This window comes from Chiloscyllium plagiosum, chromosome 5 (assembly GCF_004010195.1).
Source record: "Chiloscyllium plagiosum isolate BGI_BamShark_2017 chromosome 5, ASM401019v2, whole genome shotgun sequence".
NCBI classification, from domain to species: domain Eukaryota; kingdom Metazoa; phylum Chordata; class Chondrichthyes; order Orectolobiformes; family Hemiscylliidae; genus Chiloscyllium; species Chiloscyllium plagiosum.
In genome coordinates, this window is record NC_057714.1 from 63356783 (window position 1) to 63372771 (window position 15989).

General features: G+C 37.8%; 1 protein-coding gene across 18 annotated transcripts in view; it reads right to left on the reverse strand.

Moving 5' to 3' along the window:
• The window catches only part of tbc1d5 (TBC1 domain family, member 5), a 519702-nt gene that overhangs the window by 85788 nt on the left and 417925 nt on the right, over positions 1 to 15989 (reverse strand). For 15 of the 18 annotated variants that reach the window (XM_043690204.1, XM_043690195.1, XM_043690203.1 and 12 more), the window contains 2 exons: positions 11942 to 12189; positions 4066 to 4131 (listed from right to left, as the gene is read on the reverse strand). In XM_043690204.1, coding sequence (XP_043546139.1) covers positions 4066 to 4131; positions 11942 to 12189 — 314 coding nt within the window. The remainder of the gene's footprint in view (positions 1 to 4065; positions 4132 to 11941; positions 12190 to 15989) is intronic. The other 3 variants (XM_043690190.1, XM_043690206.1, XM_043690205.1) reach the window with 3 other exon arrangements.

A 15989-nucleotide genomic window follows, 5' to 3' on the forward strand; every position in this document is an offset into this window, starting at 1 on the left:
AACCCGGGTCTCTGGCGCTGTGAGGCAGCAGTGCTAACCACTGTGCCACTGTGCCGCCCACGGTGCTAGGTTAAAATGCAGAAGCTCCAAGGCAATATTCGCAGGATTGCTCCTTGAGTCATAGGGAAACTGGCATCAGATAAATAATATCAAGGAGTTAAATATGTGACTTAAAGATTGGTGTGGGCAGAATGGGGTTCCGTTCGTGGGGAACTGGCACTAGTACTAGGGTAGAAGGGAGCTGTTCTAATGGGAGGGGCTTCACTTGAACTATGCTGGGAGCAGTGACCTAGTAAATCAAATAACCAGGACTGCGGCGATATCCATAAACTAACTGTATATCTGTGTGTGTGTAAATACTGGCTTACAAAGGAAGATGATATGGCATTACACGGAAACTTTTTGGAGAGTGGAACAGAATATACAAACAAAGAAAAAAAGCAATAGTGAACAGGGTCAAAATGAGATTCTAAAGGGTTAATTTGTTCTGCTGCTTGCAAGAAATTGGATATCCCAAGGGTAGGGTGGTATGCATTACAGGTAGAACGTAAGGAACTTACATTCCCATCTCTTGCCATTAAGAACCATTTGCATGGTCATTTCCTAGTTATTCCGAGTAAAGGAATTACATTATCGTCCCCTATTCAGAATCAATAAGAACATTGCAATTAAAGTTCTGACTACTCCCTGCAGTTAAAAAAATGATTCACAACAGATCTGGCCATTAAGGGATGATTTACATTACATTGTTTCTGGAAATGATGTGATCTCTACATTGTGTTGAGTGGTATGTGACTGTGCTGGAATGGCTGGGGGTCATCTTATGGGCGTTACTGACTGTAATGTGAAACTCTTGTACCATACAAAGGAAGGATTGTTTCATTTGTTCAAGGAAATCTTTGACATGGCTCCACCAGCCCTGCGAAGTGTCTTAAGGGTTCCTTCAGAAAGCTTGTACTTGTTTCATAAAATTTTGGTTGTTCACAGAAGTTGGCGTGTTGCAGTTACATCAAGTGTGTAAGAATCTCAAGAAAAAGAACTTAACAAAAAGGCAAAAAGATATAAACAGACAAAATTAATGGCTTCACGTCAGCTCTGATAAAGAGTCATCTAGACTCCTAATATTAGCTTGCTGTCTGACCCACAGTGATTCCAACCTCTGCAATAATTTGCTCCTACCTGTTTGCAAAATTAATGGCTCTTTACTATAATATGTGTAGTGTTTGGAACAAAATAAATAAATTAATAGCACAAATACAAGTTAACAGGTATGATCTTATCGCCATACAGAGACATGATTGCATTTTGCAGTCACAATAGAGGTGTTAAGTGATTAGATTAGATTACTTACAGTGTGGAAACAGGCCCTTCGGCCCAACAAGTCCACACCAACCTGCCGAAGCGTAATCCACCCATTCCCCTACAATCACCCCTTTACCTAACACTACGGGCAATTTAGCTAAATTCACCTGACCTGCACATCTTTGGACTGTGGGAGGAAACCAGAGCACCCGGAGGAAACCCACGCCGACACGGGGAGAATGTGCAAACTCCACACAGTCAGTCGCCTGAGTCGGGAATTGAACCCAGGTCTCTGGCGCTGTGAGGCAGCAGTGCTAACCACTGTACCACCGTGCCGCCCACCGTATTAATTAAATGGAGAAAGATCGCAGAAAGTTATAAAACAGATAGACTGGGCAGTCCTCACTCATGAATTGCAAAGAACTAGCATTTAAGTTCAGAGGGTATTGGGAAGGCAAATTTAACATTGGCTTATATTTCAAAGGGAATATAATATAAAAGTAGGTAGGCTTTGCTAAAACTATACAAGGCACTAGTTAGACTACTACATATAGATAAGTGTGAAGTCTTGGATTTTGGAAAGTCAAATCAAAGTAGGAGTTTCATGGTGAATGGTAGGGCCTTAAGGAGTGTAGTGGAAAAGAGGGATCTTGGAGTTCAGGTTCACAGTTCTCTGAAAGTGGAATCACAAGTAGATAGGGCAGTGAAGGCAGCTTTTGGCATACGGCCTTCATCAGTCAGGGCATTGAGTATAGAAGTTGACAAGATACGTTGCAGTTAGACAGGACGTTAGTGAGGCCGCACTTGGAGTATTTTGTTCAGTTTTGGTCAGCTTGTTATAGGAAGGGTGTTAGTAAACTGGAAAGAGTGCAGAAGAAATTTACAAGGATGTTGCCTGGACTCCATGGCTTGAGTTATACGGAGAGGTTGGACAAGCTCAGACGATTTTCTTTAGAATGTAGGAGACTGAGGGGCTCCTAATAGAGGTGTATAAGATCATGAGAGGCATACATAGGGTGAATGCACTCAGTCTTTTTCAAGGACTAGAGGGCACCAGTTTAAGGTGAGAGGGAAAAGAATAAAAGGGAACCTGAGGGGCAACTTTTTTTTTTACACAGAGGGTGGTATGCATAAGGAATGAGCTGCCAGCGGAAGTGGTTGAGGCAGGTCGATCAACAACATTTAAAAGGCATTTGGACAAATACATAGATCGGAAAGGTTTAGAAGGATATGGGCCAAGTGCAGGGAAATGGGGTTAGCGTGGGTGAACATATTGGTTGACATGGACTAGTTTGAGCCAAAAGAACTGTCTCATGTTCCAGGTTTCTATGACTCTACAACTAGAATACTGTGAACAGTTTTGGGCTCCTTATCTAGGCAAGATATAGTGGAATTGTAAGTCCAGAGAAATTTCACTTGGCTGATAGCAATTACGGAGGGGTTGCTTTTTGGCAAGTGGATGAGCAAGTTGGGCTGTACTCACTTGAATTTAGAAGAATTAAAGGTGACATTATTGAAATCAACAATATTTTTAGGGGACTTGACAGGGTGGATGTGGAAAGGTGACGTTCCCTTGTGAGAGAATCCAGCACCAGGGAACACAATGTCAGAGCAAGGGACTGTCCGGTCAGAACAGAGATGAGGAGGAATTTCTTCTCCGAGGATAGTTAATCTGTGGAATTCTTTACCTCAGAGGACTGTTGAGGCTGTGTCATTAAGTTCATTCAAGGTTAGGAGAGACAGATTTTTAATCTGTAAGGGAATCAAAGGTTAAAGGAAAAAGGCAGGAAAGAAGAGTTGAGGATTATCGGATTAGCCACGATCTCATTGAATAGTGGAGCAAGTTTGATGGGCTGAGTGGCCTACTTTGCTTCTCGGTCTTATGGTTCTATGGCTGTAGCAGCCCCCTAGCAGCGGTGACAGAGCTCAGTGGCTGGTAGATTCTAAAGGCAGGGCATCCTGCCTTAGTGGATCAGAAATCACAAGCCACAGGCAATTAACTATGTGTGACTGTAAAATCAGAGCCAATTAACCATGTATGACTGTAAAACCAGGGCCAATTCAGGCTGGATTTCATCTGACTTTCCAGCTGTCGATCACCACCCTGAGAGAGTCAGGTCCTTGATTTGTGCTAATGTTAATCAGCACATTATTTTCTCCATGTAAATGGTACACTTGGAGCCATTTTAATGTGCCCTTTTGGAATTATGAAATGTGTCATAATGCATTCAGTACAAATATCTCTTCATCAACAATGGGCACACGTGAAACTTGAATTAATGGTAACTTTTGAGCATATCTGTGTAAATGCTGTAATAAGGATACACATGTCCATACACATGGAGAAAACTGATGGTAAAACTTTCAAATAACCGTTCGTTCCGCACCTTTACGGCAAAATTTTACTTACTTTTGTGCACATTTCTTCATCTACACACATAGCGCTGTAACTGCACTCTTTTAAGGAAGATATTCTTGCATACAGACTTATAACAATAAAAGGGAAAACATGCATGCTCCAGATTCAATTTGTCAGTTAAGCATGCAAACAATCACAGCAAGGCAGACAGTTTCATGAAATTGATTAACTATTTGAACGATATTGCCCCACAGTGGCGAGAACCTGACAATGGATCACAGTAGCTAGAAATGAATATGATATCAAGGCAACAAGGAAACAAATCAAAACAATGCTTCAACGAGCACAAGCAAATGCCACTACAACAGCTGACTAAAAAAGCAAGTTACTACAGTGAATGTTACCTGGGAGCTCAGTAATTGTCTCGACATGGATACAAGCCTTAGCATCATCTCCTGTAACTACCTGTCCTAGTAAATAAAAAAAGTTATTTGCATAGGCAGGACTAATTGTTTTATGCCACTACGTTTTGCCCTTTTTAAAAAAATGTACTTTGATTCTTGTATAATAAATTCAAAGGGAATAAAATCTGAAGCTGCTTTTGTTAAAGTGCAGAACACTAATAATCTACAATAAGTAAATAAATCTAAGCAACATATCAACTACCTATGAGAAAAACATGAAACATATTAGTTTAGCAAGCTTTTGATTTTCTTCTTGTATTCTTGGTGAGCTTCAACAGTGTCTCTCTGTAGGGACAACAAATTTGAACCCAGTCCAGTCTTGAAATGAGTCACACACAAGTATACTTTTCTAGAAGGGAAAGCTAGTGTGATCAGGGATGAGAACTGTATTAGCTACTCTAATCAAAACTTAGTCAGCCCAAGAATGGTTCCCCTCCAATTCTATATAAATTGAGATAATCTAACTTGAGAGTTCAGGGATCAAACCTCACTATTTTGGTCTGCATAGTATATCATATTATAGCTGACCTGTTGCTATTAAGTCACTGCAGGTCATTCTGAAGGCTGTAAGGAGAACAGCAAGAGGTTGTGAACCATGACATAGTATCAATACGTAGGTAAAAAGACGAATGCGGTCCCACAGCAGAATATTGTGAACAAGGAAATAAATTGGAAATATAAAAAAAGTAGGCCTTGGAAGTTGGTCATTTCAGGATTATTTTCATCATCATGAGCAAGTGAGATGAGGAATAGGAGAACAGACCAAATGAATGTGTGGCTGGTGGGATGGTGCAGGAGGCAGGGATTGAGACTTTTGAGGCATCAGGACCAATGGGGAAGATGCACAAGCTGGACAGGTCGCACCCCAACAGCATCAGAACCAATTTCTTCAGAGAGGCATTCACTGGGACAGTGGAGGAGGTTAAAGTAGAATGACCGAGGAATGGGAATCTCAACAGACAAACACAAATGAGGGAAATAAAGATGAAAATGAAAGATAATTAGAAAGCAGAAGAGGAATCAAGGGCTAACAGGAAATTGAGCTGGAGTACCAAACAAATGTGTAAAAATACTAAAAAGGACGGTCTAAAAGGTACTATGTCTGAATGCAAGGAGCACTGGTGATAAAATAGGTGAATGAATAGCATAACGATAGGGTATAATATGATTGCAATTAAAGTGGCATGGCCGCACGGTGCTCAAGGCTGGGAAGTGAACATCCAATGGTATTTGGGATGGTATTGTCAATAGATGATTAGATTAGTTCTTGGGTGGAGCTAAGATGCAACAGGGAGCTACTTGCAACAGGGAGCAAACACTTGTGGGAGCTACCGAAAGGATACAAACAATAGTGCTGAAGTAGGTGATAGCATTAAATAGGAAATGTAAGGTGCAGCAAGGATGCTACAGTAATCATGAGTGATGTTAACTTATATATATATATAAACTGGGGAGAAAGTGAGGTCTGCAGATGCTGGAGATCAGAGATGGAAATGTGTTGCTGCGCTTTTCCAGCAACACATTTCCATCTCTATATATATAAACTGGACAAACCATGTTAACAATAAAACTGGATGAATTTCTAGAGTGTGTACAATGTGGATTTTTAGACCAGTACATTGAAAAACTACTTGGGGGCAGCTATCCTACACTTGGTTTTGTGCAATGAGAAGGAGTTAATTATTAATCTTGTTGAGAGAGAACCTCTGGAAAAAAGCAGTCTCAACATGATAAAATTCTTCATGGGAATATAAAGTGAAGTAGTTCAGAACTAGTGTCCTGAATCTGAAGAAAGGAAACTATCCAAGTATGAAGAGCGAGTTGGCTGCAATCAACTGGGTAACTTGAATGAAGTTTTGCATGCACTGCAGTTATGTACTCCCTTTAGCGAAAGAACACAACAGGAAAAGTGACCTAACCATGGACAATAAAAGAAATTAAGTATGGAATTAGATCCAATGAGAAGTCATAGAAAGTTGCTGCAAAACAAACTTTAAGCCCCTGGACTGGGAGCAGTTTAAATTTCAGCATAGAAGACCAAGAGGGGGAAAGAAAGAGTGTGAGAGTAAACTTCCAAGGAACATAAAAGTGAAATGCAAGAGAAAAAAGGCTAGTGAAAACAAATGTAAGCCCCTGACAGAGAAGGGAGAATTGATAATGATGAACAAGGAAATAGTAAAGAAATTAAACTACTACCTTCATTCTGTCTTCTCAGACAACATAAAATCTTCTCAGAAATGCGAAGGAAGAAAGGATCATTTGGGAAGGAAGAATTGATGGAAATTTGTATTAGTTAGAAAAAGTAAGGCTGGAGAAGTTAGTAGGTCTCTTAACCTACATTCGAGAGTATGAAATGAAATGGCCAAAGATACAGTGGATGCACTGATTGTCATCTTCCAAAATTATATAGATTCTGAAACATTACTAGCAGATTGGACAGCGTCAGTTTAGCTCAGTTAGCTGAAGGATTAGTTTTCCAAACAGTGTGATGCTCAAGTGTGGGCTCAAAAGTGTGAGGACTCTCCTCAACCTCTCCCCTTGCCTGAGGTATAGTGGCTTCCAGGTTAAATCACCTTGAGTTGTCTCTCTCTCTCATGAGAGAGGAGTCTTATGGTCTAGTAAGACTATGGTGACTTGAACCTGACCTTGAGAGGTAGACTGAATGATGGCATATGTAATCCCACTATTAACAAAAGAAGAAAGGGAGAAAACTGGGCATTAGAGCCTGCTTAGTCTAACATCAGTAGTCAGGAGAGTACTCGAGTCTATTACAAATGGTGTGAAAACAGAAGACAAAAAGAAGTGTTTTAGAGTGTCAACATGGAGGTAGGAGAGGGCAATTATGTAGGACAAACCTATAGAGTTTTATAAAGAAGTAACTAGTACAACAGATGAGGGAGAATGAGTGGATGCAGTGTAAATGTATTTGCGAAAAGCTTTTGATCAAGTTTCATTTTAAGAGACTGTTGAGTAAAATCAAAGCAGCTGAGATCGGTGGTAAAATACCAGAATAGCTTGGGGATGAGTTAACAGACCAAGAAACAGTAGGAATAATTGGGCTGTTTTTGGAGTGGAAGGCAGTGACAAGTGGGGTACTACAGGGTTTATATCATATAGTCACAATATATGTCAACTATTTGCATGATTGAATCAAGTGTAATATTTCCAAATTTGATGATGATGCAAAATTAGTTGGAAGTAAATGTGTTGAAGAGGATGTGAAGAGGCTTCAGGGAGATTTAGACAGGTTAAATAAGTGGGGGAAACAAAACATGGCAGATGCAATCTAACATGGATAAATATGAAGATGTCCACTTCAATAGGAAAACCCAAATGGCAGAGTATTACATACTTGATGTTAGATTAGGAGAGGTTGTTGTGCAAAGGAACCTGAGTGTCCCTGGACACCAATCATTGGAAGCAAGCATGCAGGTGCAGCCAGCAGTATGGAAGGCAAATGGTATTATGGCCTCCATTTAGAAAGGGTTTGAGTATAGGAGAAGAAAGTCTTACTGCAGCTGGATAGGGTCTAAGTAAGACTACAACTGGAGTACTGTGGGCAGTTTTCATCTCTTTGCCTTAGAAAAGATATACTTGCCATGGAAGCAGTGACTGTTCACAGACTGATTCTTAGGATAGTAGGTATGTCAAATGAGGAGAGACTGAGTAGACTAAGCCTGTATTTCATGGAATTTAAAAGTATGAGAGGGGATCTCATTGAAACTTTAAAAATTCTGATGGACTGGACTGGATACAGGGATGACATTTCCTCTGACTCGGGCTGTACAGATCAGGGAGTCACAGTTTCAGGATATGTGTTAGGCCATTTTGTACTAAGATGAGAAAAAAATTCTCCACTTCGAGGATGAGGAACCTGTGGAATTCTCTACCACACAGACTGTAAAACTGAAGTCACTGAATATATTTAAGAAAGAAAGATACATTTCTAGAAGCTTAAGATGTCAAGGGGTATGGAGAGAGAGCAGGAGTATAGCATTGAGATGGAGGATTAACTATGATGAATGGGGGTGCTGGCTTGAAGGGCCTACTCCTGCTCCTATTTTCTACCTTTCTATATTGAATGAGCAAGTAACCAACTGGACAACACATGGAAAGTTTATCATGTCAAGGTGAATCAAGGTTAACTAAGCCTGTATGACTTTCTGGTATACTTTGACTTTGTGCAGAAGATAGTTTGCTTAAAATGCCTACAGAATTGCTGATGAGCTGAAATTTATAAATCAAGATCGACTTAACAGTAACATGTTCTGAACTTCGATTAACTCCAAGCCAGCATTAATCGTTTGAGACTTTAGACATCAGGTGTAACATGCTATTTGACCTAAGTAAACATTACAAATTGATGCAAAACTGTCCTGAAATAATTTTGGCCGATACATTCCTCCAATAGTGATTGTTGCATAGCAATCTGATGTGGGAATACTCACTGATTGTCTTATCCCAATAGCAAGCAGCACATGCCTTTATCCAATTCTGTCAAATTAATTCAGACTATCAGCAAGTGGAGAAAGAAACCAAATTAACATTTCATCTGATGAAATATCACAGACCTGAAATATTAACTCTTGTTTCATTCTCCATGAATGCTGTTAGGCTTGCTCAATATTTACAGCATTCTCTATTTTTTATTTCAGATCTCTAGCATTCACAGTATATTACTTTTGCAACTCAGATAATTGTTGATTGTAACAGTTAAAGGATTGAGCTTTTAACTTGCTGAACTTTTGGAGTTCCAACATTAACTTTTAATACACTAATTACTAAGATCCAGCCTAGAAAAATGAGCTATTTTTAAAAAAATTCATGGGCATCACTGGTTGGCTAGCATTTATTGCCCTCAAGAAAGTAGTGGTGAGCTGCCTTCTTGAACTGCTGCAGTTCATGTGCTATCGGTAGACCCACAGTGCCCTTGAGGAAGGAGTATTAACATTGTCATTAATGCTAGCTATCCACTGGCAGCCATGTAAATTGCCATTCAAAGTGAGATGTAAAAATTCTATTTATATACTGCATTTGTCCACACTTTTCTTTCAGAGTAGCACAATCACCCATGAAATTCAGACAAATGGGCAGTGACTTAATATGATTTCATAGAAGTTACTATGAGGCTATATGACATGCATGATACAGTAGAAGGAACATCACTAGTAAAATCCAATTATCCTGGATATACCACCAACCTGCCTGTGTCCCAAATTACCAAGGGAACCTATATCAGAGACTTTTTTTGAGGAATATAAAATCAAACCAGGCTGAACCCCAGCAGATGTTGTTGCTATACCTCTCCAAATCTACAAAAAAATGTCATTTGAGATTATATGTAAAACTCTTTGAACAGTCCATTGTTCATCTAAGCTTAATAAGGCTTTCTTGGAAAAAAAGGTAGATTTGATTTGCTTAGATACAGAGTTCCTAAATTTGACTTAACTTTTAAGGAATTAGGATACATTTTTTAAAAAAATACTGATATCTCTGCTCCTGAGAGAAGCAATGAAAGCGATGGCCAAAGCTCAATGAACAAAATATGACAAACTTATGCCAATGGGTTTGTCTAGACAATTACTTGCAAATCCCAGAATCCCAATGAAATTGACACAAACATTTAAAATATTTTCTCAAATTTACCAGCAGCCGTTAGGTTAAACAAAAGGAATAAAACTTCACTGCATTTACTCCACTTCCTCTTCCATTTTCTTGCAAAAGGAGATGGAACAACTGCCCTTATACATCTTCCATTGGCATCATTCAGGGTCCCAACACACTTTAGTGACGAAATAGCGACTTTCTTGAGCTTCTTTCAATTTGTTTATTTTCGAGTCACAATGTGTGTCTCTTCTACATTGGGAGACTCAACCCAGGTGTTACCCAGAGCTTCCATTTGCCTGTCAGTTTAATTGTCCTAGTCCAAGTTTGACCTCTCTACTCAGCATGTTACACTGTCCTAATGAAATTCAATGAAATCTTGGGAAATAGAACTTCAGCTTTTATTTAGATGCTTCACAATCTTCCCAACATAACAGAGCCCAACTATTTCAGACCATAATTTTATATCACGAGCAAAGCTTTTTTTATCCAGTAATTTGCAACTCCTTCAGACGTGCCTTTTGCTCTGAAGAAAGGTTATTGAGCTGACATGCTGTCTTTGCTTCTCAACAAATACTGCTTGCCCTGCTGGATATTTCCAGAATTTTTTAGTTTTACTTGTATCTTGTTTCTGTTTATTGCTCTACTACAAATAAATATTTAGTATTATTCATTCTAGATAGTGTGGCGGTTATGTTACTCTGATTATGAATGAAAATCATGTGAATGGGAATTCAAATTCCAGCATGGAATCTTGAAATTTTAATTCTGCAAATTTATAAGAAGCCATTGGATTATTGCACAAACCCAACTACTTACTGATGCTTTTGAGTGAAGGAAATCTACAGGTGTACATATAAGTAATTGTTAACTGACTTAAAATAGTCTAACAAGTGACTCCGTTGCACTGAAAGCTCTGGCGCAGGTGGCACATTTTGAATGCAACCAGAAATATTCAATAATTGCCATTCATATCCACTTTTTAAAGGGATTTTATTTTTAAATCAGGGATGAGGAATTTGCAAAGTTTTAATGAACAAGCAATACATAAAATATACATTTGTCCTTCTATTGTGATTTTTAATTCTGAAGAGTTCAGAGGGAACAACTTGCCTGTATAGTTAAGATCATTGTTGTAATTACACAGCCAGGATAGGTTGCATATATGATTGCACAATACATTTTACACAAAATACCTATGACTTGTATTTTAAAAAGGAGGAACGGGTCAGAACCACCAGATATACTTATTACATTTACGATTATCAATATAATGAATACTTTAAATAATGGTTAATCTATCCTGAATTTTGAAATATATTTAATTTCAAGAAATTCAGTCAGGACCACCACCTTTAGTTTTAATTCACTCAGTCCACTGGATCCAATTTTTAACAAACTAATTCAACTAAGAACACTATGAGGAATTATATCAAGCATGAAAAAAACCATACTCCTCCAATCGTTCATACCCAAACACTGCAGCAAGTACAACATTGACAATATTCAATGCAATAAAATGCAACTCAAATTAATGATGACATGATCACCGTTACACGCATGGAACATTTTGAAGGAATTCAGTCATTCTTAACCCAAAAAGAAGTTACTTCTTGTTCAAAAATTTCCACAGGATCTGAATGATCTGAGTCACAGATTGCACCAGTTTTAGAAATTATTCTTAATGCAAAAACAGTGCCTTATTTCTTGCTGAACAGAAAAAGAACAGAATATCAGAAGCTGGCATTCTTACCACGAGTAATCTCATGACATCACTGTCAATCTGCTCCTGAGTGGGAATTTAATTTCTCATTATTAGCTGCCTGTTGCTATCATACAATTTCAAGCACGATTGCTCGAAAGCAGAAGGTGTTAGCTAAAAGACCCAATGAAAGCATTTTTAAAAATTCCCCGCCCTCATACCTCACCAGGGTTGAGAAGTATCTGCCCTACATTGCAAAAATAGTAAAGATAAAATGAGACAATAGGACCAACAATTTCAGGGGAATAAGTAATAAGACTGCAGGCTATGAGATAACATAATGGTGTTCCATACCCGCATTTTGTGATTATTCAACTTTAGGATCTCTCTAACCAATCTTTCACAAATCAAACTAGCTGATGAACTAAAGCCTCAAAGAAATGTATAATTTTGTATCACTACCCAAGTTAGTACAATACAACACACAATTTATATTTTGTAAACTTTTACCTTTGCTAAGCTGCACAGGCATGCTTTCAGACTTCATCATTCGTTGCTGTTGATGTTGTTGGGTGTGTTCTGCCAAAGCTTTGTGGGAGGATGGATGGGTTGGAGGATTGCTGCTGCAGTTCGTTCCAACTGGGAAACCACTGGTGCCACCAACTAAAATAGCTGGATTTATTAGTTTCCGTCCAAGGTTCATTAGGCTACTGGAAACTTTATTGATGTTGAGGGGAGCAACCTTTGCTCCAGTGCTGCTAAATGATTTGAAAAATTGAGAATGTTATGTACAAATTGCCATATTTAGTAAAAATATAGATATAAAATATATCTATACACCTTAATAGCACTGAAAATCAATTTGAAAATTACATGTTTGTAAATAAAAGGTATAAATTCAAATACATTCACAGCTTGCAAACACAAAATAACACTGAATAAAAGTACATCCTTGAAACATAGTTCAATTTAAGATAATTACACAAAGAACAAATCAGGATTGTGACAACAGTATCTTTGTGTGATGGCTGGAAACTTTTTAATCTGAATTTTTTGCTGAAGCAGAGCCAATGCATTCCCTTACAAGGGAACGAGATGATAGCTTAAGAATAATTATATTATATTGGAAATATAATATTAGGTGGAAAATATCATTAAGTTAAATAAAAATAATGCCTAACGATAAAGGGAAATGAATGACAAGGAAAGATACAAATGGCAAACCCTTTTCTTTGAAAATTATTTTTTCTCATATGTATTTGAGTTAACTGGTCTCAAGATAGCAGAAAGAAATTTGATCAAATTTGAAAGTCAAAGTTTATAGATTATAGTCAGGTCAGGTTTTAAAAACAAAATATTCTGAAACCCAAGCAGGAAGTCTGCTATTTTACAAAGTTCATGATTAATTAATGGGTAATAGGAAAGGATTCTCTTGGAAGGAGTGATCATGGTAACATATAACATTTAGTCACATGGTGAGAAATTCGGACCTGAAATTAACATCTTAAAATTAAAGAAGAGCAATTACAGAGTTAAAAATCACACAATACCAGGTTATAGTCCAACAGGTTTAATTGGAAGCACACTAGCTTTCGGAGCTACGCTCCTTCATCAAGTGATTGTGATGTATGACAATCACCTGATGAAGGAGCGTCGCTCCGAAAGCTAGTGTGCTTCCAATTAAACCTGTTGGACTATAACCTGGTGTTGTGTGATTTTTAACTTTGTACACCCCAGTCCAACACCGGTATCTCCGAATAATTACAGAGTTGCCATCATGGGATAGGGCAATAGGTTAAAATGCAAGATGACGGAGAAGCAGTGGCAGATATTTAAGCAGAAATATCAGAACAAAGATATATCTCATCGAGAAAGAAAGACTATGACAAAGTTGCACAATTTGTGCCTATAGAAGTATTTAAGGATGGTAGCAAATTGAAAAAAAGTGTACAATGTTTCAATGATTAAATGGCAAGCCAAAAACTGGAATTTTTCTGTTAAGAAACCAGCAAAAGGTGTCAAAAACAATCGAGGAAGAAAAAATAAAGTATGAACATTAAAGTGCATGAAATAGGAAGTATAAACTTCTCCAACTACATAAAAAGGGTTAGTTCTTTAGAGGATGAGACTGGGGGATTAATAATGGCAAGCAAAGAAATTGCAGCAGTTTTGAACAAGTATTTTGTATCAATCTTCATGGTAAAAGACACAAAGTATCTCAAGAATAGTAGAAAATTAAGAAGGAAAAGGCATGTATGAACTTAAATTAAATGCAATTACCACAGGGAACAGTATTTGGAGAATTTATGGGAATAAAGGCTGATGGGTTCCCTGGCCCCGATGGCTTATATCCTCGGTATTAAAGCAAGTGGCTGTCGTGATATAGGGTGCATCAGTTGCAATCTTCCAAAATGATCTGTATTCTGGAAAGGTATTGGTAGATTGGCAAAATTCAAATTTAACACCTCTATTCAACAAAGTAGGAAACAATAAGCACAAACTATAGGCCAGTTAGCCTCGCATCTATTATTGGGAAAATGCTAGAAGCCTTTAAGAAGTTAGTAGCAGGACATTTAGAAAATCAATACAAAAACTCAGTAGAATCAACATGATTTCCTGAAAGGGAAACAATGTTTCACAAAGTTATCTGAGTTCTTTGAGGACATAAGTGAGAAAAATAAAGGGAAAACAACAGATGTAGAGTATTTGGATTTTACAAAGTTATCCAACAGATTACCTAACAAATTAAAGTGAATATATTAGCATGGATAGAGAATGGGGTAAGTAACAGGAAACAGGGGGTTGAAATAAATGGGTCATTTTCAGGTTGACAAACTGTAATTAGCAGTTTCACACAGGTTAATGCAGGGAATTACTTCATTATATTATAACTCAGATGAAGGGAGCTGGTGTATTATAGCCAAATTTCCTGATATTACAATGATGATAGAAATACAAATTTGAGAGGATGATACAAAATGTATATAAAGGAATGTAGACTGGTGAATTAAGCAGGCAAAAACATTGGAAAAATGCGATTCTGCCCACTTTGACAGGGAGAATAGCGAAGAAGAATTCTATTAAAATGGGGATAGACTGTAGAGTGAGCAAATGAATCACAGAATAATGGCATGCAGACATAGTAAATAATTAAGAAGGAGAATATAGACTTTTATTGCATTGGGGAAATTTTGTTTCAGTTGTACATAGTATTGAGAAAACCAGACATGTGGTACTACATATAGTCTGAGAATCCTTAGTATATACGGAATATACTTGCATTGACAAAACGTTCAGAGACGATACACTAGGCTGAATCCTGGAATTAAGGTGTTGTCGTATGAGGAAATACTGAGCAAGTTGAGCCTATACTCCTGGTGATTTTAAAGAAGAAGAAAGGAGGTGATCGTACTGAAACATGCAAGATTCTGAGTGATATTGACAGGCTAAATGTTAATAGGGTGGTTTCCCTCATGAAGAAATCTAGAACGGAGAAGCAGAGTTTCAAAATACACATCGCCCACTTAAGACAGAGATAAGCAGGCAATTTCTTCTTCTCAGTGAGTTGTCAATCTTTGGAATTTTCTGTCCTGGAGAATAGTGTACTTTGAAAGTAGCGCCAGCAAAAAGGAAATTAAGTTACAGAAGCTATGGCACCAGAGACAAGGAAAAGCTGGAGAAGAAAGCAATCAGCATACAGCTGAAAGCACAGAGTAAAAGCAGACTCAGGAGAAGGTACACAGAGTTCCTGTCAAGGGAAGTCAGTAAGGTTCATTTTGAAATGGTCAGTTTTCTATTGAGTAGTAAGAAGAAAAAGATTCTTGGGGAAGTGATGTATGAGCAAACTAAAAAGAACAAAATATTAAAAGCAGTATGAATACTTTAGACATTTTCAACAGAGGCCCAGATTGTAAACCAGATAATGTTGATTGCTTGGCTAGAAAGGAACTCTGGAAAGTTACGGTGTCAGAGTATGGCCTGACCCAAAAGAGTGAACATTTATAGGCTTTATCAGTGCCAACTATATCTGAGGACTTTGAACAGAAGCTTATGGTACTAGAGAATGTTACCCGAGGGCCAATTCAGTTAAGTGAAAAAGTGAAAAACAAGTCCAAAAATATTGGACTTAAATTTGTTTGCATATGGGAGTAAGGGAGAGGTGGGTGCTTGTGGTTTGTTAGATAGATCTTTATTATATTGGCTATTTAAAGTGCTATATGCAATGTCATTTGAACTCTCTGTTGCTTGTTAATTCATGTTAAATGTTACAAAAAGTAAAAAGTGAAATTTTGTTGGCAACTTCTTCATTTAGTAAATTTGGTTGATTTGATATTCCCTGCAAGGATTGTAACACTGTGAACAAATACAGTAAACTAACTACAGGTTCTATTAGCTACTGAGAAAGCAAATGGTAGCCTTGTCTTCAAGAAGTTTACAGTATAACTAAAAATGTTTGCCGCAATTATGCAGGGCTTTGGTGAGATCACATCTGAAATTTTGTATACAATTTTGATTTGCTTATGTAAAGAAGCATTGCTTTAGGGTGGGTGCAATGAAT